This window comes from Populus trichocarpa, chromosome 9, assembly GCF_000002775.5.
Source record: "Populus trichocarpa isolate Nisqually-1 chromosome 9, P.trichocarpa_v4.1, whole genome shotgun sequence".
In the NCBI taxonomy this organism is placed as follows: Eukaryota; Viridiplantae; Streptophyta; class Magnoliopsida; order Malpighiales; family Salicaceae; genus Populus; species Populus trichocarpa.
The window spans coordinates 7,447,642-7,468,404 of NC_037293.2; the positions used below are offsets into that span (position 1 = coordinate 7,447,642).

General features: G+C 33.8%; 4 protein-coding genes, 1 long non-coding RNA gene and 1 pseudogene across 5 annotated transcripts; 3 read left to right on the forward strand and 3 right to left on the reverse strand.

Moving 5' to 3' along the window:
* The first annotated feature begins 318 nt into the window (after positions 1-318).
* Positions 319-3,669, forward strand: LOC112328639 (uncharacterized). Its single transcript, XR_008060123.1, has 5 exons — positions 319-455; positions 538-967; positions 1,085-2,831; positions 2,939-3,008; positions 3,214-3,669. It is a non-coding gene; the product is annotated as an uncharacterized LOC112328639 (long non-coding RNA).
* A 3,103-nt stretch (positions 3,670-6,772) lies between these two features.
* On the forward strand, positions 6,773-7,559 carry LOC7478786 (LOB domain-containing protein 12). The gene is made up of 2 exons (XM_002313932.4): positions 6,773-7,037; positions 7,170-7,559. Exons 1-2 carry the CDS (start codon positions 6,882-6,884, stop codon positions 7,503-7,505), a joined length of 492 nt encoding a protein of 163 aa, XP_002313968.2. The 5' UTR covers positions 6,773-6,881; the 3' UTR covers positions 7,506-7,559.
* Positions 7,560-10,476: 2,917 nt separating this feature from the next.
* On the reverse strand, positions 10,477-10,899 carry LOC7454836 (egg cell-secreted protein 1.1). The gene has a single exon (XM_002313188.3). It carries the CDS (start codon positions 10,897-10,899, stop codon positions 10,477-10,479), a length of 423 nt encoding a protein of 140 aa, XP_002313224.3.
* A 748-nt stretch (positions 10,900-11,647) lies between these two features.
* Positions 11,648-12,458, forward strand: LOC18102068 (protein CHLOROPLAST IMPORT APPARATUS 2). Its single transcript, XM_024608771.2, has 2 exons — positions 11,648-12,028; positions 12,318-12,458. The coding sequence occupies exons 1-2, from the start codon at positions 11,648-11,650 to the stop codon at positions 12,456-12,458; spliced, it is 522 nt and encodes a 173-aa protein (XP_024464539.2).
* Positions 12,459-16,034: 3,576 nt separating this feature from the next.
* On the reverse strand, positions 16,035-18,034 carry LOC7478784 (UDP-glycosyltransferase 87A2). Its single transcript, XM_002313187.4, has 2 exons — positions 17,356-18,034; positions 16,035-17,162 (listed from the first exon to the last, which is right to left on the reverse strand). Exons 1-2 carry the CDS (start codon positions 18,014-18,016, stop codon positions 16,285-16,287), a joined length of 1,539 nt encoding a protein of 512 aa, XP_002313223.2. The 5' UTR covers positions 18,017-18,034; the 3' UTR covers positions 16,035-16,284.
* Positions 18,035-18,554: 520 nt separating this feature from the next.
* Positions 18,555-20,487, reverse strand: LOC112328677 (UDP-glycosyltransferase 87A2-like; annotated as a pseudogene).
* Between the last annotated feature and the right edge of the window lie 276 nt (positions 20,488-20,763).

A 20,763-nucleotide genomic window follows, 5' to 3' on the forward strand; every position in this document is an offset into this window, starting at 1 on the left:
ATTATTTTTTATTTAAAAAAATATAAAATTAATATATTTTTAGAATCTTTTAATAATTTTGAAATATTAATATAAAAAAAAATAAAAAATACTTTTATAAAAAAAACTTTCATCACTTTGACAAACACATTTTAACTAATTTAAGAAATCATCGGTAAATTTGTTCATTAACTCATTTCCAAATAATAAGTCTAATTCATTTTTTTTTTCATTTAAAATTCATTAGAATTATAAAAAATTATTTTTCAGTTATTGTTAACACCATTAAAAAAAAAAAACATAAGAAAAAAATGTTGCAGTAATTCACATCTGGACATATCCAAACCTACAAATAATCTTTAAACAAAAACCCAAGCCCAGAGTCACAACCTCCCGCCCTTGGGAAATGCCAGGACTCACACAAACTCCTCAGTCCTCACCGTTTCCCTCTTCCGCTGTCAAATCACAAACTGATGGTTCCAATTTTCACCCTCACAACCCTTCAATCGTCATCTCTCAATTAAAAAAAGGTCACTCAATCTTTTATTTCTTTTGCAGATTCAAAGACGAAACGCTGCGAATTCTCGAATCAGTTCTGGTCTTTAAAGACTTGAAATCGATGATCGAAACACGATCGGATTTGAAACAGTCCATGAGATCCGAATCTTTCTCTATCATCCACCAAATCAAGATAAAATTGTCAAACAGAAGCTTTTCACTCTCCAATTATGTGTTGGCGCTTTCGCTCTCACAGGCGATATTGAGGCAGCCACAAACTCCTTGTCAAATTTTATCCGTCAATTAATTAAATTACTAGCAATCTCTACATGAATTATGTGTGCAGAGTTGTTTGTCGCTGAAATAAGAGGCATTGCTTTTGCGTGATGTTAAGTCTACCGGTGAAAAATCGCTACTAGTTTCGTATCTGGAATGGCTAAATTTTGATCGCCATTGACTTGATAACGGCTTCTATTCTATTGCTATACAGGTTAAGTTTCCTTATTGCTGAGTGAATAATTTATCTATTTTCTGATATAATAATATTGTCTAGATTAATTTTCGTATTAACCCGAGCCTTCACTTTGATTGTTTTTCGCTTGTATAGTCGTGTGAAAAGTCCCTAGCATGTTTTGAAAAGAATGACATTGCAGATACGAAAACAGGTGAGTTCTTCGAAAATGCTCAGATTATTGAAGAGATAAAGAGGTTCAAGAACCGTGACGTGAAAGTCTGCAGCTTCAGGTTCTGGTATGTTTCTATTCTCTTGTTTTTAATCTTTTTACATGGATGCATAGCATCTGATCAGCTATGATAATCAATCAGGCTTATGAAATGCGTACTTCAATGATAGCTTGTGCTGTGTTACACACACACACACGCACACACAGCTTTGATCTCTTAGTTTTATGTTGATTTTGGAAGCGAATATTATACATTCTACATGCCACGTTCTGCTGATAAAGATAGAAGTGCAAACAAGAGAGCACAGTTTGAAGTGTACTGCAGGATACTTTAATCGTTGCTGCAAGGAAGAAAGCCTACTGGGCTTGTCGAATTTGGTGTTCGAAATTCATAAACTGCAGCGAAATGAAATTAAGCTTGTAGAGATCGTGGATGCAATGGAATGGTAAAATTTATGCTGGCACTGATGATGAGATTACAAGTTCTCACTTCAAAAGCTAATTCATGTGAAAAAGACTGCCATTATGTTGTGCCAGTTTTCGATGCACATATTGGTGAAATTTTTTGATATTATGTACCATGCCAGAGTTTTAGCATGACTCAGGAGTTATTCCAAGATGTTTGTGTATGGATTTCATAGCTTTTTATAGGAGTGTCCAGAACAACTCTTTACGTTTCTTTTCCTGGCAGTGGATAATTTAAATATAACTGTATCCTTGTTTACGAGCTTTTGTGGAGTTTCATGTCATGGCGAACTCAGGGTAATTAACATAAGCTTCGAGATAGCTTCAACATAGATAATAAGCAGGGCATGCAGCATTTCTTTGTGTGTTTTAATTCCAAAAAGCAAGGAGACTAGTGATCAAATTTAAATAGAGCAGTTTGGCCATTTACGGTGTAGTATGCTCTGCTAATTTTGCGCCTCTTATTCTCAATTTAACAGAATTCACGACCGTGGCCCATTTGGATGGATTATAAATTTTTAAGTGATTTACATTAGCAATTACCACTCGAGGTTTCACACAGAGATTTTGGGATATATAATATATGTTCTTTTATTTTCATGCAGCTATCATCTCAGATTCTACATGAGGTTAGACATCACTTTTATTCATATGACATTAGCTTTAATCTATAAATCTTTGGCAATGAACTCGTTAATGTTGGACCTCAGGAATAACTACTTTGGATTTAGTGCAACTATTTTGTGGATATTTATGTGGTTCTCATTTCTCCAAGTGATTAAGGGTTGGTAAATAAGATTCATGTCAAACTCTTTTAAACATTCCTTTTCGTTTGATGGTTACAAATTCTGTTCGGTCATTCCAGTCCAGGCACAAGCGGCTGAGTAATTGAAAAGGAAAATAGCTGAGAAGAGCAAAATATGCTCTTCATTTCATAGAGAAACGAAGAGTGCTGCTAGCACTCCGTTTAGAAATGGAATCAAGAAGCGGAATGCACATGTATTGCGTAAACGCCACAGTTTGCAGCAGAATGTTGAATTATAACTTTGTTGCCAAATTTACCTGTCCTCACGGAATTTGTTTGTATGACTGCAAAGTTGTATCAAGTCACTTCTCGTTGTTAACTACAAGCTCTTTCCCCTTAAATTGTAACGATTCTGAAGACAGAGATGCTTTTCTACTCCATTCAATCAAAAGAACATCAGTGTATGCTCTAATTATCTGATCATTTTGGATCTTTTCATATGATACGATGTGTTTGGGAGTATTTACTTAACTGTAGAGGCTGATGCTAGTGTACTTGGTCTGATCAGGGGACAAGAAGGGAAGAGATTGGTCTGGATGACATGCTCTGCTGGTTTGTCTTGGATTAGCCATATCAAGGTCGTATATGCAAACCAATAAAAACAATTAGCATGGCTAGAGCATTTATGTGCCCGTCAGTACATTACTATTGTATTTTGCAATAGAAAATCAAGGCAATAATGAAAATGAGCTTTCATCAGTCATTAACTAGTTTTCTTTGGCACGCCCTGGAAGAAAAATGAATTATCTTTCTACTTATTCATTCTCCAATTCCAGTTTGTAGTGTATGCTGTCAGGAAAGGCTTCTCTTCTGGTGCCTCTCGAGTCTGGTCAGCCAATATCACTAACAAAGAGATTCATTCATGAGCCATGGTATGTGAAGTGCTTGTCACCTTAAAATATATATTTCAAACTCTAGATTGAAGATGACCTCTTCAATTTTTGAAGTATTAAACCATAAAGGAGTTTATTATGAGGACAAAACGTAGCTCTGCAGCAACAAATTAACACGGCCCATGTTCGTGTGCATGCTCACGTGCTTTCCTCTTGCTTCAGGCCTAATGTTTTTCTTGATTTCCACCGAACTGATAATGCAGACCTTGCATTTTGAATAGAATTGGTCACCTTGGAAATCCAACATGGACTCTGTTCAGGCAACTGAATTTCAAGTCTCTGTAGCCATGAGCCCCTCACTTGCGATGTTCGCTTTTGTCAAATAATACCCTCTAATCTTCACCCCTTTAGATTTGAAAGTAAACTATATGCAAATTTCAAGAATCGAATCTTCCATATCACCAAGCACATTAAATGCTTGCGTTGGACCTCGCATGTTTTATTTTTCTTCAAGAGGGCGAAAGATGTCTGTTTTTCCTCTATTTTATTCATGTGTTTAAAAAAAACCACAGTAAAACAAAGAATACAAAGGTTCTCACCGTCAAACTATGATTCCTTTTCTTCGTTCTAGAGCTTAGGGGTTTGAAACTTGGAGGTGTGAACTTGAAAATACGCGCTTTGTGATGTAGTGCCAATAAAAGAAATTTCAACAGGTGGCCCCATAGTAATATATTGGCTGAGATACGGGTTTAAAATAACACACATGCACTTCATTAAATGACACATACACGAGAAAAAAAGAAAATATAGATACGCCAGGACAACTAGAGAAGGAGAGTGCGCATATATATAGCTTAATTGATAGTAAAATCTCTCTTTCTAATATATCTCGTGTTTGAGTATCTTCTTTATAATAATAATAATTAGGGAAGGAGAGCTATTCTGCTCGGAACAGAAGATTCGAAGCTTGGAATCATGTGGTAAGCATTAAATGCAAGAGAAAAGGAATTGGTCCTCGGGTTTCACACCTCTTGTGTTTTCCGTTTAATAAATCTCTCTGGAATTGGGATTTTTTTAATCCCTCAGAAGTTAGACCTTAGCTTAATGTCGGATCTCATTTAATGGTTCACATTAATTACTTGGTGGGTTATCGTTATCATCGTATAAATTATTTCATGGAGATAAGATGAGGAGAGGATTAAGACTTCAATTGATGTCTGCTTACTTGAAGAGACAGTCTTTCAATGATTCGATGGTTTAGAATAGTGCAACTGTTGTCAAACGAGATCTTAGTTTTTACGGTGGAACCATAACCAGACATTGTTCAATTACATTCCTCGATGAGGAATGCAATGTTTGTAAAGCATTCAAACTATGTCATTTACAATTAAGAAAACAAGAGTAGCAACTTATAAAAAATAACAACAATGGCATCTGTAATTTTTTATGTGCTTGATGATGCACATCACTGACATTGTAATGACCGATATTTTTTTGTGTTATTTTTAAAATCAAAACAATCTATATATAACAATTTTCATCTTGTTCTAAATCTTGATTAATTTCAGATTTTTCAGCCAAATTCTAGATGTGATGTTCCAATTTCATTCCATCTATTTCGTTACGTGAATAATTTTTTTTTTATATAATTTCAACACTTTATTTTATTGAATATTGAATTTTATAGTTTATTGTGATTTGAATTTTTTATAGTTATTTCAATCTTATGATCCATGTTATAAATTTGACGGGATAATTATCTGGTGGACTCGAGTTTTTTTTTTTTGCTATTTTTTTAATTGATATTTTTTTCAGTTTCATCATTCAATATCTTCAACATTTAGTTAATTATGAAATAGACTTTATCATATATTATGGTTTATTTTCTATAAAGTTATCACTTCACAACCCGGGTCACAAGTTTTGTGAGTTAACCAAGTAAACTTATGTACTTTTTATCATGTCCTTTTTTTAAATTGATTTTTTTTAATTTTATCATTTAATAATAAATTTATTGAGAATTGAATTTTAATTTATTTTATATGAGGTTATCATCGTTCCATAACCCGAGTCGATTCAATATGATGTTTTTCTAAAATAAAAAAATATATATCGTCTTGATTTTTTTTAGTCAAACTATATTTTTAATAGTTGTTTAGATTGTTTTTGGACTCATTAAATCAATTGAGTTATATTAATTTAACTCCCACATAGTTTTATTTTTTTTACAAGAAAAAAACATAGTTATGCATGGATGTTTCTTGAATCGAGATTGACTGAATTGTTGCAGGAATTTTGCTTGCTGAAGAAAAACTTGGAGGGCAACTCATTAAAAAGCTCCATTGATCGAGTACTTCTCATCCCTCCTCAAATAGTGGGCTTGTCATTAATCACAAATTATAATAACCGCCTTTTGTTGAAATACTTGTTATAATTGAAAGAAAAAATTTAAGAAGTTGGCTTAACGGTTAATGAAGTTTTCTTTTTCTTTTTTCTTTTTTATTTTCCCGAGTTCAGGATATATATATATATATATATATAGTTGAGATCGTTTAAAAAAGAATCTAATTTTAATTCTAGTTCAATATAAGACATTAAATTGAAAGAAAAAAAATCCAATGAAGTGCAGTATGCTATATATGTTTCCTTGTTGTTTGATCACAAAGATTGGACTTTGGGTTTGGTAGAGCTGTGTGTGTGTGTGTGTATATATATATATTATGCTATTCTTTGCCTTGTTTAATTTTATTAATTTGTAAAAAAATAACAGAAAATAACGAAAAGAGGATCCAATTTTTTTTTTTAAGACAATAGTATAGTGAATGGCAGACATCTAACGTTAATTCAGATAAAGGAAGAGAGGAATTAGAATGAAATTTCCATGTGATTTATTTAATGTCGCCAACAAACATTCATGTCTAGCCTATTTCTTTTGATGTCTTGATTCGGGTTAGCTAGCTAGGTAGGTTTCTTATCGTTCTCACCATATTGGAAAACCCTAAATCGGCCTCACAATTAACGACTCTCACACTCTCTACGAGGTTTAGACTTTTATTTACTACATGTATTTTTTTTAAAATGTAACATAGGCTTAGACATTCGAAACCTAATAGTATAATAATACAATCATCATACTATACATTAATTTTATTTAACATGCTCACATGAGTATACATACATGCAATCAGAACATAGAAACAAATAGTCAAACAAGAACGTGGACAAGAGTACTAGTACACCAATGCATTGCCAGCCCATCACGCGCCTCGGCGGTGGTCAACCTCGTCCATTTGATTTTCATACCAAAAGCCTTAATCTGTAAATCTATGTGCATGCGATTGTTTCCACGGTGCTTTCCTCCACAATTGGGAATCATAGCTGCTTCTTTCCATGTACTTTATTATTTGTTTAATTATAATGATAATCTCTTTATTTTAACTTGAACATGCATGTGCATCCATTCTACACACTAGGCTAGCACATCCCTCAACTATTATAAATACACATTCTAATCTCATTTTGTTCCACATTGAGCTTCCTTTTGGATTTCTTTATATCTTTCTCTCTACCTATCTGCATCAAAAGAGAATTTTCTTTGAGTTATTTTAAGACAAAAACATGGGGGGTTCTTCACCATGTGCATCCTGCAAACTGCTAAGGCGCCGGTGCGCCAAAGACTGCATCTTCGCCCCTTACTTTCCTTCTGACGATCCCCATAAGTTTGCCATTGTTCACAAGGTCTTCGGTGCTAGTAATGTTAGCAAAATGTTGCAGGTTCCCCCTCTCTCCTTAATTTGTGTGTGTGATCTATACTATGCGTGTATGAAAACAGCAAAGCACGTTGTTTGCGCAGTTTTTAATATTAATGATGATCCTTTAAATGATGAGGTTATTGTAATCTTGCAGGAGATTCCATTTCATCAGAGAGTAGATGCTGTGAGCAGTTTAGTTTATGAAGCAAATGCAAGAGTGCGAGACCCAGTCTATGGATGTGTTGGTGCAATATCTTACTTACAAAATCAAGTATCACAGTTGCAAATACAACTTGCAGCTACTCAAGCAGAGATGAATTGCATCCAGATGCAACAAGAGCCTACCTTACCAACCCAGCTAGATCAAGATGAGAAGGCACTTCTTTTAGCCAGTAGTAATAACTTCAATAACATTCCTCAATATTTTAACTTTGCCTCTTCTAGCAATGTAATCCAAGACCCTCTTAAGAGAGAGTCTCTCTGGACTTGAGTTGTACTTGAAAATTGTTTTTTTTAATGAATAACTAGTACCCTTTTTGTTCAAGCTGGTTCTCTCTAATCAATTTTGAGTTCAATATTGACCTAGCTAGCTTGCTTGTTCTAGCTCTGTGTTTCTCATGGAAACCAAATCCATGATTGCGTGTAATTAAGCAGTATGCACGTGCGTGTCCATGTGAAAGAGAGAGACTAATAATTTTAGTTCTTGGAATAGATGAGACAAAAACAAACTTCATGTAGGATATTGAGTTCAGGGGTCAACGTCGATCGTTAACAGGCCAATATACAGTACTACCGCATGTGAGATATAAACACAGTCGGGTTTACATTAATTCTCTTTTCTTCATTAAGACGTTACTTATTACGGGGCCTGTTGTCCCCTTAATTTGGTAGTTCTCTTTCAACACACATGATTATAAAATTGAAATGCTAAATTAACCATCATTTCTAGGTAGCTTGCTAGCTCATGACAGACCGCTGGCTTAATAATTAACAGAACACGTTAACACATCCTGGCATCTTAATAACATGCATATAATTATGGTTGTGTTGTTCCAATCTCTAAATAATAACGTACATCCTTTGTTTCAATCTTATCACGTGATATGGGGGCTACAAAGCAATTCAGAAGTGCACTGTTCTTGTGAGAAGAATCTTGAAAACCCCATTTTAGTATTAGTTTTAAAGTTTGAAAGAAGAAAATCACAGTTTTAAATATTATTCTAACTGCGCAGCAACTTTTCCCCTGCGTTTGTACGTATATATCTAAGCGAAGGTTTAGAGCTAGCTAGCTTCAAATAGGGTACGAGTATTTTATGTGCAGGATTTCTTAAAGTCAAATATAGAAGCGGTTAATTTAACATGTCCCTCGTTGGAAAATGCTTTTCAATTTTCCTTTTGTGAAAATGACCTTTCCCATATTGAATTTTTCATAAGGGCGTTGCTTGAAATAAGCTTTTAGGACGTAGCATTTGCCCTGGTTTTTGCAGCGATTTATATGGTCATCGGGGTTAGTTGGATTGCTAAATCATGTCTGCGTGCGTTGTGGGAAAAATAATCTAAACAAAGGCTCGTTTGACTAATTCTTTTTTTCTTATTTCATAGTCGTCAGCCGGGTATTCTTTCGAGTTAGCTCGGTGACATTGAGTCAGGGGTTGGTTGGAGACGGATCCTCGGAATGGAAAGATCCTTCTATTTTTTTTTTAATCGTAAAAGATCACTCCTTCTTACAACCAAACCCTGACAATATGAAAATAAACAAGAAATAAGGACAAATAATTTTGTTAACGCACCCAGCTAAAACCCTCTAATGAATAAAAAATAAAAATAAAATGGAATCCCTAGGATATATATAGTTAGAATTCATCTGCGAAGGCGCAAAATGGCAACCCTCATAGGACAGTGGATCATGACGTCGATATTATTATTATTATTATTATTATTAGTTGAAGAGAAAGGTGGATCGTACATTTCCATTTAAAATAAATTATTACACTGAACCTCAAATCTGAAAGACTATCTCTTCGCAAATGGAGGAGAGGACCGACGATTGAGATTGTAGTTCAATGATAGACAGGAATCGTCAGCTAATTACCAAAATGACTTGGCCACTCTTTTAGGAGGCATGTCGGGGACAGGTTCAGTTTTTCGGTGGGCATCATTGTTGCTATTTCGTCTCATTGGGGGTACTTTTTACTTTTTATTTTTTATTTTTTTCCCTAGCTGCTCTTCTAAACATTTTTTTATACCTTGGGTTGGGTTGGAGTGGATATACATGTCCAGTCTAGGCGTGCCTGCATCCAACCCTGGGCTGGCATCTTCTTGTCCGTTCTAGGCCGATCTTGGGCTTGTTGCCCAGCTGAAATTCAGTCAGAGTCCATCTAGCATTGAACTCTAACTCAGGACTCGTTTGTTTCTTATAACATAATTTTGTGGGAACCACTTTGAGAAAATCAATTAATGAAAAGTGTTTTCAGGAAAAATAAAATAAGATAAAATAAGTCTTTTAAGAAAATAAAATGTCTTTCTTTTCTTAACTCTGGAAAAAAAATTTCTTTCCTTTACAAAAATAAACCTTACACTTAAAGTTTTCCTTTCACAATTCTCTATTTTTCCTTTTGTTATTTCAGGTAATTCTTTTCCTTGAATCTCTCTCTATCATCATTTCTTTTTTAATTTTTTAAATCTATTTTCCTTATCTAATTTAGCTTAATTTATGGAATTTTAAAGTATATTTGACAGTGATGAGATTTGAATTTCAGGATTTAGTACCTTTCTCTTTGCAAGAATATATATATTGATGTCGATTTAAAAATCCATTAATCATTAAAAAATGTCGATGCCTAAGAAATAAATTAAATCGTAAATGATATCAATTCTATTACGGTAGTTATATCATGGTAAGAAAAGTAATAAATAATAGCAAGGAAAAACTTCCGTTACTGGATAGTGATCTTAATATTGGATCTCATTTTTCTAATGGCTCGTTTTCATGAATTCCTTGATTCAGTTTTAGCCTCATTTTTTTTGTAAATTGTCTATAAAAAAATAAACAATGTATAAATGTTAAGAAATGAGAAATTATTATGGTAACAAATTAATATTGTTTTTTAAAGTGTGTATATATATATATTGCTTGGAAATGCATTGAAAATTTATTTTAAAAAAAAAAACTTTTAAAATGTAAAAATAAATGGGCTCTTAAACTAGCAAATTTATCACTTGACATATAACCAAAATCATTGTAAAATGTACGTATTATTAGGAATTTGTAAAAAAAAAAAAAACTCAATGGAGATGAAACATAGCACTAAATATAAAAGTAGAGCTTTACTTATAAGGAACCAACATTTCTATTACGAATATTGTAAAGAGTGTAATTATTCGTTTTTTTTATTCGTTATTATTATTATATTATTATTGCTGCTGCTAGCTATTATCAACAGCTAGCCAGTCACAACTAATCAAGGAAGCAAAGGTTGCTTTGGAACAACATTAGTTACAGATGGTGCATATGGATCTTTGGAATCGGTAGCTTTATCGCAGTAGCCTTCAAGTATTTGGCCCTCTTCAGTGGTAAACCCGAGTGTATCAATCATGTTAGTCCAGCAATGTTCACCAATTGTATGCAGAGCCTGGCAACAGCTATGGCCTAGTTGAGTCTCTCCGTTGAGGAAAAAAAGAATGATCTCCCCAGTGCATGCTTGGAGCTGAATCAAAGAGTCCCAGCAACTTGATGACTCTTCATCTAATTTCAAGCGAACCGTAAGGTTCGAGGCTGAGGCTAATGGTCGGGCCGTGGCCGTGGCTGTGGCCTTGTTGCAGTCCAAGCTGCTGCAGCATGCAGAGAAAGCAACCAAGAGAAAGAGCATGAGATTAAAAGCCATTTCGAAAGTGGTGTGGAGATTGATCATGGCTGGGTGTTTATATAGGGATAGCATACAATATGTGGGTATTGATTTGAACGTTACAATATTTACTCATTGAAGGCCAAAAGGCTGAGAGAACGTGGAGGCGGAGCTAATGAAAAAAAAAAAACCAATAGTTAGGCAAGGCAATCACCCATCAAGTTGCAAATTTATAACAACTAAATCAAATTATTGCAGGACCCGGCCATCATTAAAGACATCAATTACCTTAGTATCTAAGACGGAGAAGGTAGTACGTCAAACAAACCAATCATGTCCTTGATAATACGTTCAATCTGTTTTTTTTTCCACTTAAAAATATTAAATTAATATTTTTAAAATATTTTTAATTATTTTAATATGTCCATATTAAAAATAAAATAAAAATCTAAAAAAATTATTTTAATATATTTTGAATTAAAAAGTATTTTTGAAAAGTATTATACATGACAAATAGATATTCATTTCATATGATTTTTGTAAATATTTTTTTTATTTTAATAAAAATATCAAAAGTCATAATATACTAAATCAGAAACTAATTTTTATTTAAATAAAAAGTTCATTTTTAAATTTCTGTCTTTTTTTTTTAATCAAAACATCGAAGTTTTATTTTTTTTTTTAATTTTTTGATTCATTAAAAAACTCAGATAATTCTAAGATACATATGTATCAATCACTATATTAATGTTATGGATTAAAACAAAAAAGAAGCATATGCCAATTAATGGAGATATTGATGTTATGGATGAAATTGGAAGGGATTTTGGGAATTGAAGATGATGAAAGGTTGTCAAGTGATAACATGTATGGTCTAGTTGGTTGGGATTTTATGGACTCAGAGGAGTATCCAACTGTTGAAGATGAAGAAGGATCAGAAATGTTTAGGTTTGATGATAGCAGAAGCAGTTTCTTTGAGTTTGAAGACAGCCATTATAGTACTGGTAAGGTTATAAAGGAAGAGAGTCTTGGATTTTGGGATGGAGATGAGAAGAGAGTGTCTTTGAACTTGAACTTGAATTATCAAGAGGTCTTGGATGCATGGTCTGATCGTGGGTCACTTTTGGCCGATGATTACTCTCTTTCCATGGAAAGCACTTGCTATTATGTTAGTACTCAACAAACTTACTTTTCTTCACCTTTGTCATTTCACTCTCCCTTTTCTTGCTGAATTGGATCTTGAAAATAGAAAACCTATCATCTACACATGTATATATTAATTCAAGTGCTATGATTTTAAGCTTAGGGACTGCATTTTATGTTTCGAGTTTAGCTTTCATTTTCTCAGATGAGCATTCAAAGTTGATTTTCTTCTTCTTTTCGGTACTTAATTAGCATATGTTAATTTGACTGGTGTGTGATTTAGCTGTAAAATTAACGTGGAAAATAATATTCAGAAGGGAGAGGTGCCGGTGATGGAAGAAGATAGGACAAGAAGGGAAGCGAGTGTGCTTAGATACAAAGAGAAGCGCCAGACTAGACTGTTCTCTAAGAAGATAAGATATCCAGTATCAAGTAACCATCTAGGTGGTCTATAAAAATTTTAAGATTAAAAAATTTATTTTTTCTATCATCTCAATTTGAACTTTATAATTATTTATATGATAACTACTAGAGGCTTATATAATCATTAATTTTAGGACCCGTAAAATTAGTCGAGGTACATGCAAGCTGGTCCGAACATCTATATTAAATTAAAAAAAAAAGATATAAGTTCGCAAACTCAATGCTGATAAAAGTTCCAGACTCAAGGTTTGATCTCTTCTTCAAGAAGAAAAGAAGATATCTTGAAGAATTTCTAGATAGACCCGATTGCCGATTTGATTATTTTTCACATATTTTATTCTAGTTTGGATTATAGCTTGTGCTATATATTTTTTGGTTGCAGGGTCGATTTGTGAAGAGAGTTTTCTAAAAAAAACTGGTACGACACCATGTTAATAAAAAAAATTAAAAATCTATCAAGTAATTTTATCTAGAGTTTCTGGGCATTTCTCTTGTAAATCCCATAATCTATGATTGAGCTACTGTTCATACCATAGTATGGACTGCATCTGGCATTTAGTGATTGATTTTTATAATATCTAATTATCCACCAATCAAACTATGTGCCTGTCTATTTCGCGCCTGGCCTCCGTTTAAAACATTTTGATTTTTTTTTATATTTTTTAATTGTATTGATGTATTAATATTAAAAATAAATTTTAAAAGTAAAAAAATATTATTTTAATATATTTATAAATAAAAATTATAAAAAGTAACTGTTCAATAATGCCAAATGCTTCCGGCGGTCCTTCTCTCTGTTCGTTTTCATTACTAATTATTTTAAATTTCTTATTTTAGGGCTTTGGCTTTTCCAACTTTTATGGGACCTATTTATTAATGTCTTTTGTTGTTTTCTGGAGTGCCACGATGCATTTCAGCTCAGGAAATCTTGCATTGAAAATTTTATAGTGGTCAGGGTAATCAATAATATTTTATTTATAGTGATATTTTATTTGTTGCACGTGCACATGCGGTGTAGTGGGATCTGAGGATCTAAGACTCGCTATTTAGTTATATAGTTCAGGTCAATAGAAGATTCAAGTGAACTAATCTTATATGAAAACTTAGGGTAAGAGATTAGTTACAATTAGAAAATGTATTAATACTTTTAATGTATTTTATTTAATATATTTTATTTGAGATAAGCTGAATTATATAATCTTTATATAGCTTTAAGATATTGATGAGTTCTTAACCAATAGTTTGTCCATGACTTTAAATAAAGATTAATGCTAATGAATAAATCTAATATTTTAACTAAACTCTTGCGAGAAAAAAATCATATAAGTACCCTAACATAGTTCACCTGCTTTATAAGGCAAAAGAGTTTTTCACAACTCATATATAACGGTAAAAATACTCCCAATTAAATCAGTGAATATATGAAAATATTATGAGAATTTTCTAATAAATTCTTGGTATTTAAATATCAGTCTACTTGTAGATACAATATTTATATTGAAATGTTCACCATTAATTCTAAAAAAAAATAAAATTAAAGTCTTTAAATATTGGTTAAATTCTCGTGGATTTAATAAATTGGTTATTAAGTTTAAAAAATGCTTGCAAAATTTTTTTTTGAATTTTTGTGTATATAAAAAAAATGCTAAATCATTACTTTTTATTTTTATTTTTTGTATATTTTTGAAATGAGAGAATTTTTAGAATTTTTGGAAAATTTTGACATTTTGATGAAAAGCAGGTATTTTAATATTAGGTTAGCATTTTATTATATAAGTCCATAACCTCGATATTAAATTGCTTAAAAAACATGTGAAGGAACCATAAGATTTTTTTAAATTGGTCCTTGAATTTTTTTAAAATGTTTTGAATTTAATTGGGGTTTGTTCGGCAAAAAATCATTTTTATTCAAAAGATAATGTCAAAATAGATCTAAGAATATGTTTGTCAAACAACTCATTAGAGCAAAAATTCCTCAACAGAAAAGTAACCAGTCAAACAAAGCCTTGGTACTTGACAAAAAAAAAAAAACAATCGAGTTGACTCGAAAACATTGGTTCTTAACTTTTTTATGCTAAGCTGAACAAAGTCTTAGTATACATTTATATTAATTGTTTCTTAATTTTTTTATACAAAATAAATATACTAAATTTCATATATATTTTTTTAGTTTACATTCACATTTCACATGTATTGTTTAAAAATAAATCATATAAGATTTAAAACTCCAAACATATATATTTTTTTCTATTTTCAAGACTCGATTCAAGTTCAATAATTAAAATTACCCATGAACACCATAAAATTACTCTATCTTGCACCATTCAATTTTTTTTTTGTTGACACGGCATCGTTTTGTTTGTTATACTCATTGTTTGAACATTAGCATTTGGTATATCAACATCGACCTTGTAGTGTAATACCCCCCCTCTCGTAAGGAATGGTTGTGAATTAATTAGGATAGGAAAAAAATTAAAAAAAATCTGAACCTAGCTAGATCTAAACAGAAATATAGTTACGCCCAATTAAATTTTTTCTGTTTTCCCAGCAATTTGGCGTTAATGTGCTATCGAGGTCTAGTTTGCACGGTGTTAATGTTAATTATTTTCGTTCACATATCAATTAATTTATATCATTCACGGTTTAAAATATATCATAAATATAAACGGTTTACTATCGGTCGGAGAATACTTTGATTATTAAAACCAAAAAATAAATACAAAACTATTAATATTTTCAGATTTCTTTTTAAAAAAGGAAAAGAAATTAGCTGTTGATATCTCCAGATTACTGATATTTTGCAGGAACTTTTTTTTATTTAAGGTAAAGTATGTAACACGGTTAAAAGTAAAACTACGTTTTTTTTAAATTTAAAATTTGTATTTTTATTTAATATTTTTTTTATTTTTAGATTTTATTTTGATGTACTATATTAAAAATAAATTTAAAAAAAATAAAAAATATTATTTTAATATATATTTTTTTAAAAACCGTAATCACTTTAATTTCTAATCCTACTGTTTTGTTTGGTCTCTTTCAACATGAGTGGTCCTGCGATGCCAAAAGAAAGGGGACTGTGACAGGCCATTGTCATTGGTGTGGGCGTGAACTTTCTCTGGGCCCTAATTAAAAGACATGGATGATAACAGAGTCCGCAATATCGAAATGGGCTTTCACCAACAAACCTCTTTCAACCTAGAAGTGTCTCCTCGAGCAACCCACAAGTATCGAACACCATTAGCATGCAAACCGCCAGCAATTTCATCCATTTGGGCACTGGAAAATGATGCATGGGTTGCTCAATGAGAAAATCGCCACTGTCTGACTCAATATGTATTGGTTGCTCCCAGTAATGAAGGAAGGAACTCCTGGAATGCAGTCCACACGTTCATGTCCGCTCTCTAAACCTCACACGAAGGAAGCATAGCATAAAGCGAATCCCATTAAATTTCTGCATCTGGATCCATAAAATATAACAACGTATCATCTTTCAGGAATGCAAATATGATCTTAGATTCATCTTCCATTCTTTCTATTTCTTTTTGCTAGGATTTTACTTGCTCCAATCCTGTTGATTAAAAGAAATGCTGATCTATACCAAAGAAAGAAAGAAAGAAATGCTGATGCTATTCAATCTAAGAATGATCACCTGCCCAGTCAAAGAAATTGTCAAAACGGTCGACAGCTCTCTGATGGATTTGCAGTTTACATCTAAATGAATAATGTTTCAGATACTTGTGAACTCCATGAAAAGCCAATTGATACAAGCTTCAAATCATGAAATCTAGTAGACTTCAATTACATTAAGCTGCTTAAACAGGCTTCTGAAATATCTACAAGTTGCAAGCATCAGGAATTTTATGAAATATCTCTGATAAAAGCATCAAGGTTTTTATCAGAAGATCCGTCTTTTGCTATTGCTTGCCCGCACAGTTGCTGAAGCATTTTCGCTCTTCTTCTCATATCCTTCCCCTCACTGTTCTCCGTATCCATAAACCTTTGCACAAGCGCTGCAATTTCCTCTCCTTTAACCAAAATTTTAGTCCCCTCATCTTTCTTCATTTGCCACCCAATTCTCCAGTTTTCAACAATCTGCTTACTATTGGGAACCTGATCGAAAAATAAAGGGAGAGAAAGCATTGGAATCCCTGCAAAAACAGCTTCAAGACTCGAATTCCACCCACAATGTGTCCAAAATCCCCCTACAGAAGAATGACACAAGACCTGCAACTGGTCACACCATGGGACCACTATCCCCTTTTCACCACAACTCTCTTTTAGCCGTAAAGCTTCTCCACGAGCCACCCACAAATATCTAACACCACTATTTCTCAACCCAGAAGCAATTTCATCCATTTGCTTGCTGGAAATTGAAAAGAAACTTCCTAATGATACATACAAAACAGAGCCTGTAGGTTGGGAATCCAGCCATTGGAAATAGTTGGTGCTATCAGAACCTGCGGTGACACAATAGTTGTCCTTAAGTTCAAAGTAAGGTATGGAAGGACCAACTGGATAGATTGGTAAATGTACTTTTGCTTTTAGTGCGTCGAGGGCTTGGGATTCAAGCTCGTAGACGGAGTTGATTAGAAGATATTGTGCTCTTGGCACCCATGAAATGCTTTCCAAAGTAAGCTGCATAACTCGTACCTCGCCTCCATTGAAGATTGTTCGAAGGTCTAATACATGCTTTGAAGAAATTCCTTGAATGCTGTCCACAATCTCTTCTCCATCATCTAAATATAGGCAAACATACACCAATTTCCATCAGTGATTTCTATTCGTCAAGTCTCAAAAGGAATAAAATATCAATTTTGAATGCAAGCAAGAATATATAGATGTCCTTCATTTTAGTCCGATGAGGGAAAAATCAGCATGGGAAGAGACAAGAGAGAAGCAATTTATGTTAAGAAATCACACTAACAGTACCTAACAAATTGGCTAGCTTTTGCAGGTCTTTTATGTGAGCAAAATGATACAATATTGAAAATACGGTTGCTGACAAAGTGCAAAGAGTGGCCACTGGAATATTTCTCTTGTTTGCAATGGTGATTGCCCATAGTAACTCAGCATCGGCTATGATAGTAGTCACTGGCGGGTCAAGCTGATCAAGTAGCCGTTCAAATGGACCTTCCATCTTTGTCATCACAGCCTCATAGAATCCAGGAAAATCAGCTCCTCGGACTAGTTCAGAAGGGATGACATTTGGTATCGAGGCAAATCTAATGTTGCTGGGTTTAGTATCAGAGCCAATGAATCCAAGCCACTCTTCAGTAACAACAAAAGTGAAGAGAATATCATGTTTCTTTGAAGATAGTAACTTGCAGAGATTCATCATGGGGTTGACATGGCCTCTGCCAGGATAGGGCACTGCTAACACATGGCAGTTGGTTGTTGATCGCTGGTCAACGGCGTCCATGTTAGAGTCCATCTGTATATCTAGAATGATTTGAACGGAAGGTGTTCTCTGTCCATAATTTGTAGTAGAACGGAAGCAATCAAAGGCTAGCAAGACAAGGACTCGCACATGATGTGCAGTTAAAAGAGATTTAGAAGATGACAATATCACCACTTGATTTGATTTTGACATTTCTGTTTTATCTGTGTGTTGCCCGCATAATTCAGGAAGCGTGACATGTTAATGCTCCCAGCCTTTGGATCTATGCTCTATTCAAATAAAAATACACGAACCACTCGCAGATGTCTTTTAACGAAGCTATCGCGTTACTACAGCAAAGTTGTTGCATGTTCTTGTCCTTGTCTTGTTGGATTTATGCACCAAGAAACTAACATCTCACCAACATACATATTTATTTATGCTCTGGATTTATATACCGAGAGCGAAGAGATTTGGATTACGTAAATACAAGTGGTCACGGAATTAACGTAAATCGTGATTATATTGCCTTTGTCCTTCTGCGATTTTGCAAATGATGGGGGCTAAATTGGTATCCACAGAGCCTAAATGTCTAATCAACGTATTCTGCTTAAAGACTTCGATATTATAATGCAGATTTCGTAAAGAAGAGTTCCAAATTCACAATCATTTCCGAAAAAGCATCGTCGCAGACCCTAAATCAGTTAGCAATCATTATTCAATAACACTACTTAATTCATAATCAATCTGCTCACTTGGCCTGGCCTTGTGAAATGTCCCTGATGAAAGAATCAAGGTTGGTGTCAGATGATCCACCCTTTGCAATTGCTGCACTGCAAGTCTCTTGAAGTTCTTTAGCTCTCTTCCTTATTTCTTTCACCTCACTGTTCTCTGCATCCATAAAACTTTTCACAAGCTTTGCAATTTCTTCTCGTGTCACCAAATTTTCACTTCCAAGCTCTCTCTTCACTCTCCACCCTATCTCCCAGTCTTCCACAATTATTTTTCTGTCTGGAATTTGATCCCAAAATATAGGAGAAGTAGCACTGGAACTCCAGCAAAAACAGCTTCTTGAGTGGAATTCCACCCACAATGTGTCCAAAAACCACCAATAGCAGGATGGCGCAACACCCTCAATTGGTCACACCGTGGCACTACTTGCCCCATATCACCACAGTCATCTTTAAAAAGAGTTGTTTCCCCTCGTGACACCCCCAGGAACCGAACGCCGCTATTATGAACCCCGGCAACAATTTCATTCAATTGGGAACTTGAAACTGAAAGGAAACTTCCCATTGAAACATACAGCACAGAACCTTTAGGTTGGGAATTTAGCCAATCAATGTAGCCAGGGATATCGTGATTACTGCTAATAACTGAAGTGTAGTCTTCGGGTTCGAAAGAAGGCATAGGTCCTATAGGAGGGCCAGCAGGGTGGACAGGGAAAGGTAACTTCCAACTTTAAAGCGTCAATGACTTGGGCTGCAAGCTCATAGACAGAAGTGAAAAGAAGATACTGATCAGCTTTCGACGCCAGTGAAACGGGCTCTAAAGCTCGGGGCAAGGTTTGTCGACCAGTTCCATGTGTCAAAGAACACTCTCAACCCAATAACTTAAGTTGTTAGATGAGGTCCCAGGATATGATTTATATTATTCTCTAACACACCCCCTCAAGTGAAAACTCTTTGGGCTTAAAACTTGTACAGACCCACATTACCTTGTGCTTAATTTTTATCAAATAAATGGGGATGGTGAGATTCGAACTCGAGACCACTTAATTGGTCATCAAGGCTCTGATACCATGTCAAAGAACCATCTCAACCCAATAACTTAAGTTATTAGGTGAGGTCCCAGGATATGATTTATATTATTCTCTAACACCATAGAATACTGTAGGAAAATCTACTCAACGTGTTGGAGGAATTCCAGGAATGTAGTCCACACGTTCTTCTCCACGTTCTGAAAAACACAAAAAGATGCAAATGAAGTGAATTTTCATTGATGAATATTGTGAATATTATGACCTTTATTTGCTTTCTCCAGCAATGTTATTCAGCTCAGCATAAGAAACCATAATAACAAGAATCAGTCGCGCGCGCAAATCACATAATTCCATATATTGTTTATAACTTCTAGCTAAATAATATTTGTATTCCCCGGTTGCTATTTCCTTATGAATTTTTCCTCTTACAATCAGCCTTGGCAGCCTAAGTTGTCCTGACATAGTTAGGATCGATGCCAAACAATGCATCATGTCATGTGTGTATAGAAGCTACATACTGCAACTCAACACTCCAAACAAGGTTGTGAAGTTATCAATTCCATTTCAGGTAATGTTTTGTTTTTTCAATTAGAATGATATATTTTAATTTTAGAGGATTTTAACATATTGTTTTGAAATTATACAGTTCATATATATATATATAATTAAAAATATTAATTCAATAAATATAATTTAAATTGAAATTCAAATTCAAAGATAAACTAACTTGAAATTATGTAATTTAAATTTTAAATATAAATAAAAATTAAAAATTAAACTTATATAACTTGATTAACTTAAACACCTACCGCATAAGTAAAGGACTGTTCTCAAATCTATAGAGCTAAACATTAGACTTCTTGTACCGAAAGCATCGATCCACCTGGCAACCTCCTGCATACTGCAAGAGACGATGGACCATTTACTTCAATGCATGGCAACCTTTGTTCTATTTTTATCTCCTCGATCTCAATTGCTTGACCAAAAACAAATTGGAAGAAAGGAAAGGGAAAACAATCAACCCACCATTGTTTCGAAACCATTCGATAGAAGACTATACTACCTTCAAAACAAATTGCAAGAAGTTAAAGGTCATAGAACCTTGGCAGGAGGAAGATTCTTTAAGCTAGGAGAGCTACTGCTGAGTTGCTTGTCTTTCTATCCTAGAATTCATCAAACTAGTTTAGAAAGCAACATC

What these genes read in the sequence shown, in the direction of transcription:
- LOC7478786 (XM_002313932.4), top strand. Translation starts at nt 6,882, where the DNA reads ATGGGGGGTTCTTCACCATGTGCATCCTGCAAACTGCTAAGGCGCCGG. An exon ending in ATGTTAGCAAAATGTTGCAG is followed by an intron (nt 7,038 to 7,169) that starts GTTCCCCCTCTC and finishes GTAATCTTGCAG; the next exon opens with GAGATTCCATTTCATCAGAG.
- LOC7454836 (XM_002313188.3), bottom strand. Translation starts at nt 10,899, where the DNA reads ATGGCTTTTAATCTCATGCTCTTTCTCTTGGTTGCTTTCTCTGCATGC.
- LOC18102068 (XM_024608771.2), top strand. Translation starts at nt 11,648, where the DNA reads ATGGAGATATTGATGTTATGGATGAAATTGGAAGGGATTTTGGGAATT. An exon ending in TGGAAAGCACTTGCTATTAT is followed by an intron (nt 12,029 to 12,317) that starts GTTAGTACTCAA and finishes AATAATATTCAG; the next exon opens with AAGGGAGAGGTGCCGGTGAT.
- LOC7478784 (XM_002313187.4), bottom strand. Translation starts at nt 18,016, where the DNA reads ATGTCAAAATCAAATCAAGTGGTGATATTGTCATCTTCTAAATCTCTT. An exon ending in AAAGCTAGCCAATTTGTTAG is followed by an intron (nt 17,163 to 17,355) that starts GTACTGTTAGTG and finishes GCCTATATTTAG; the next exon opens with ATGATGGAGAAGAGATTGTG.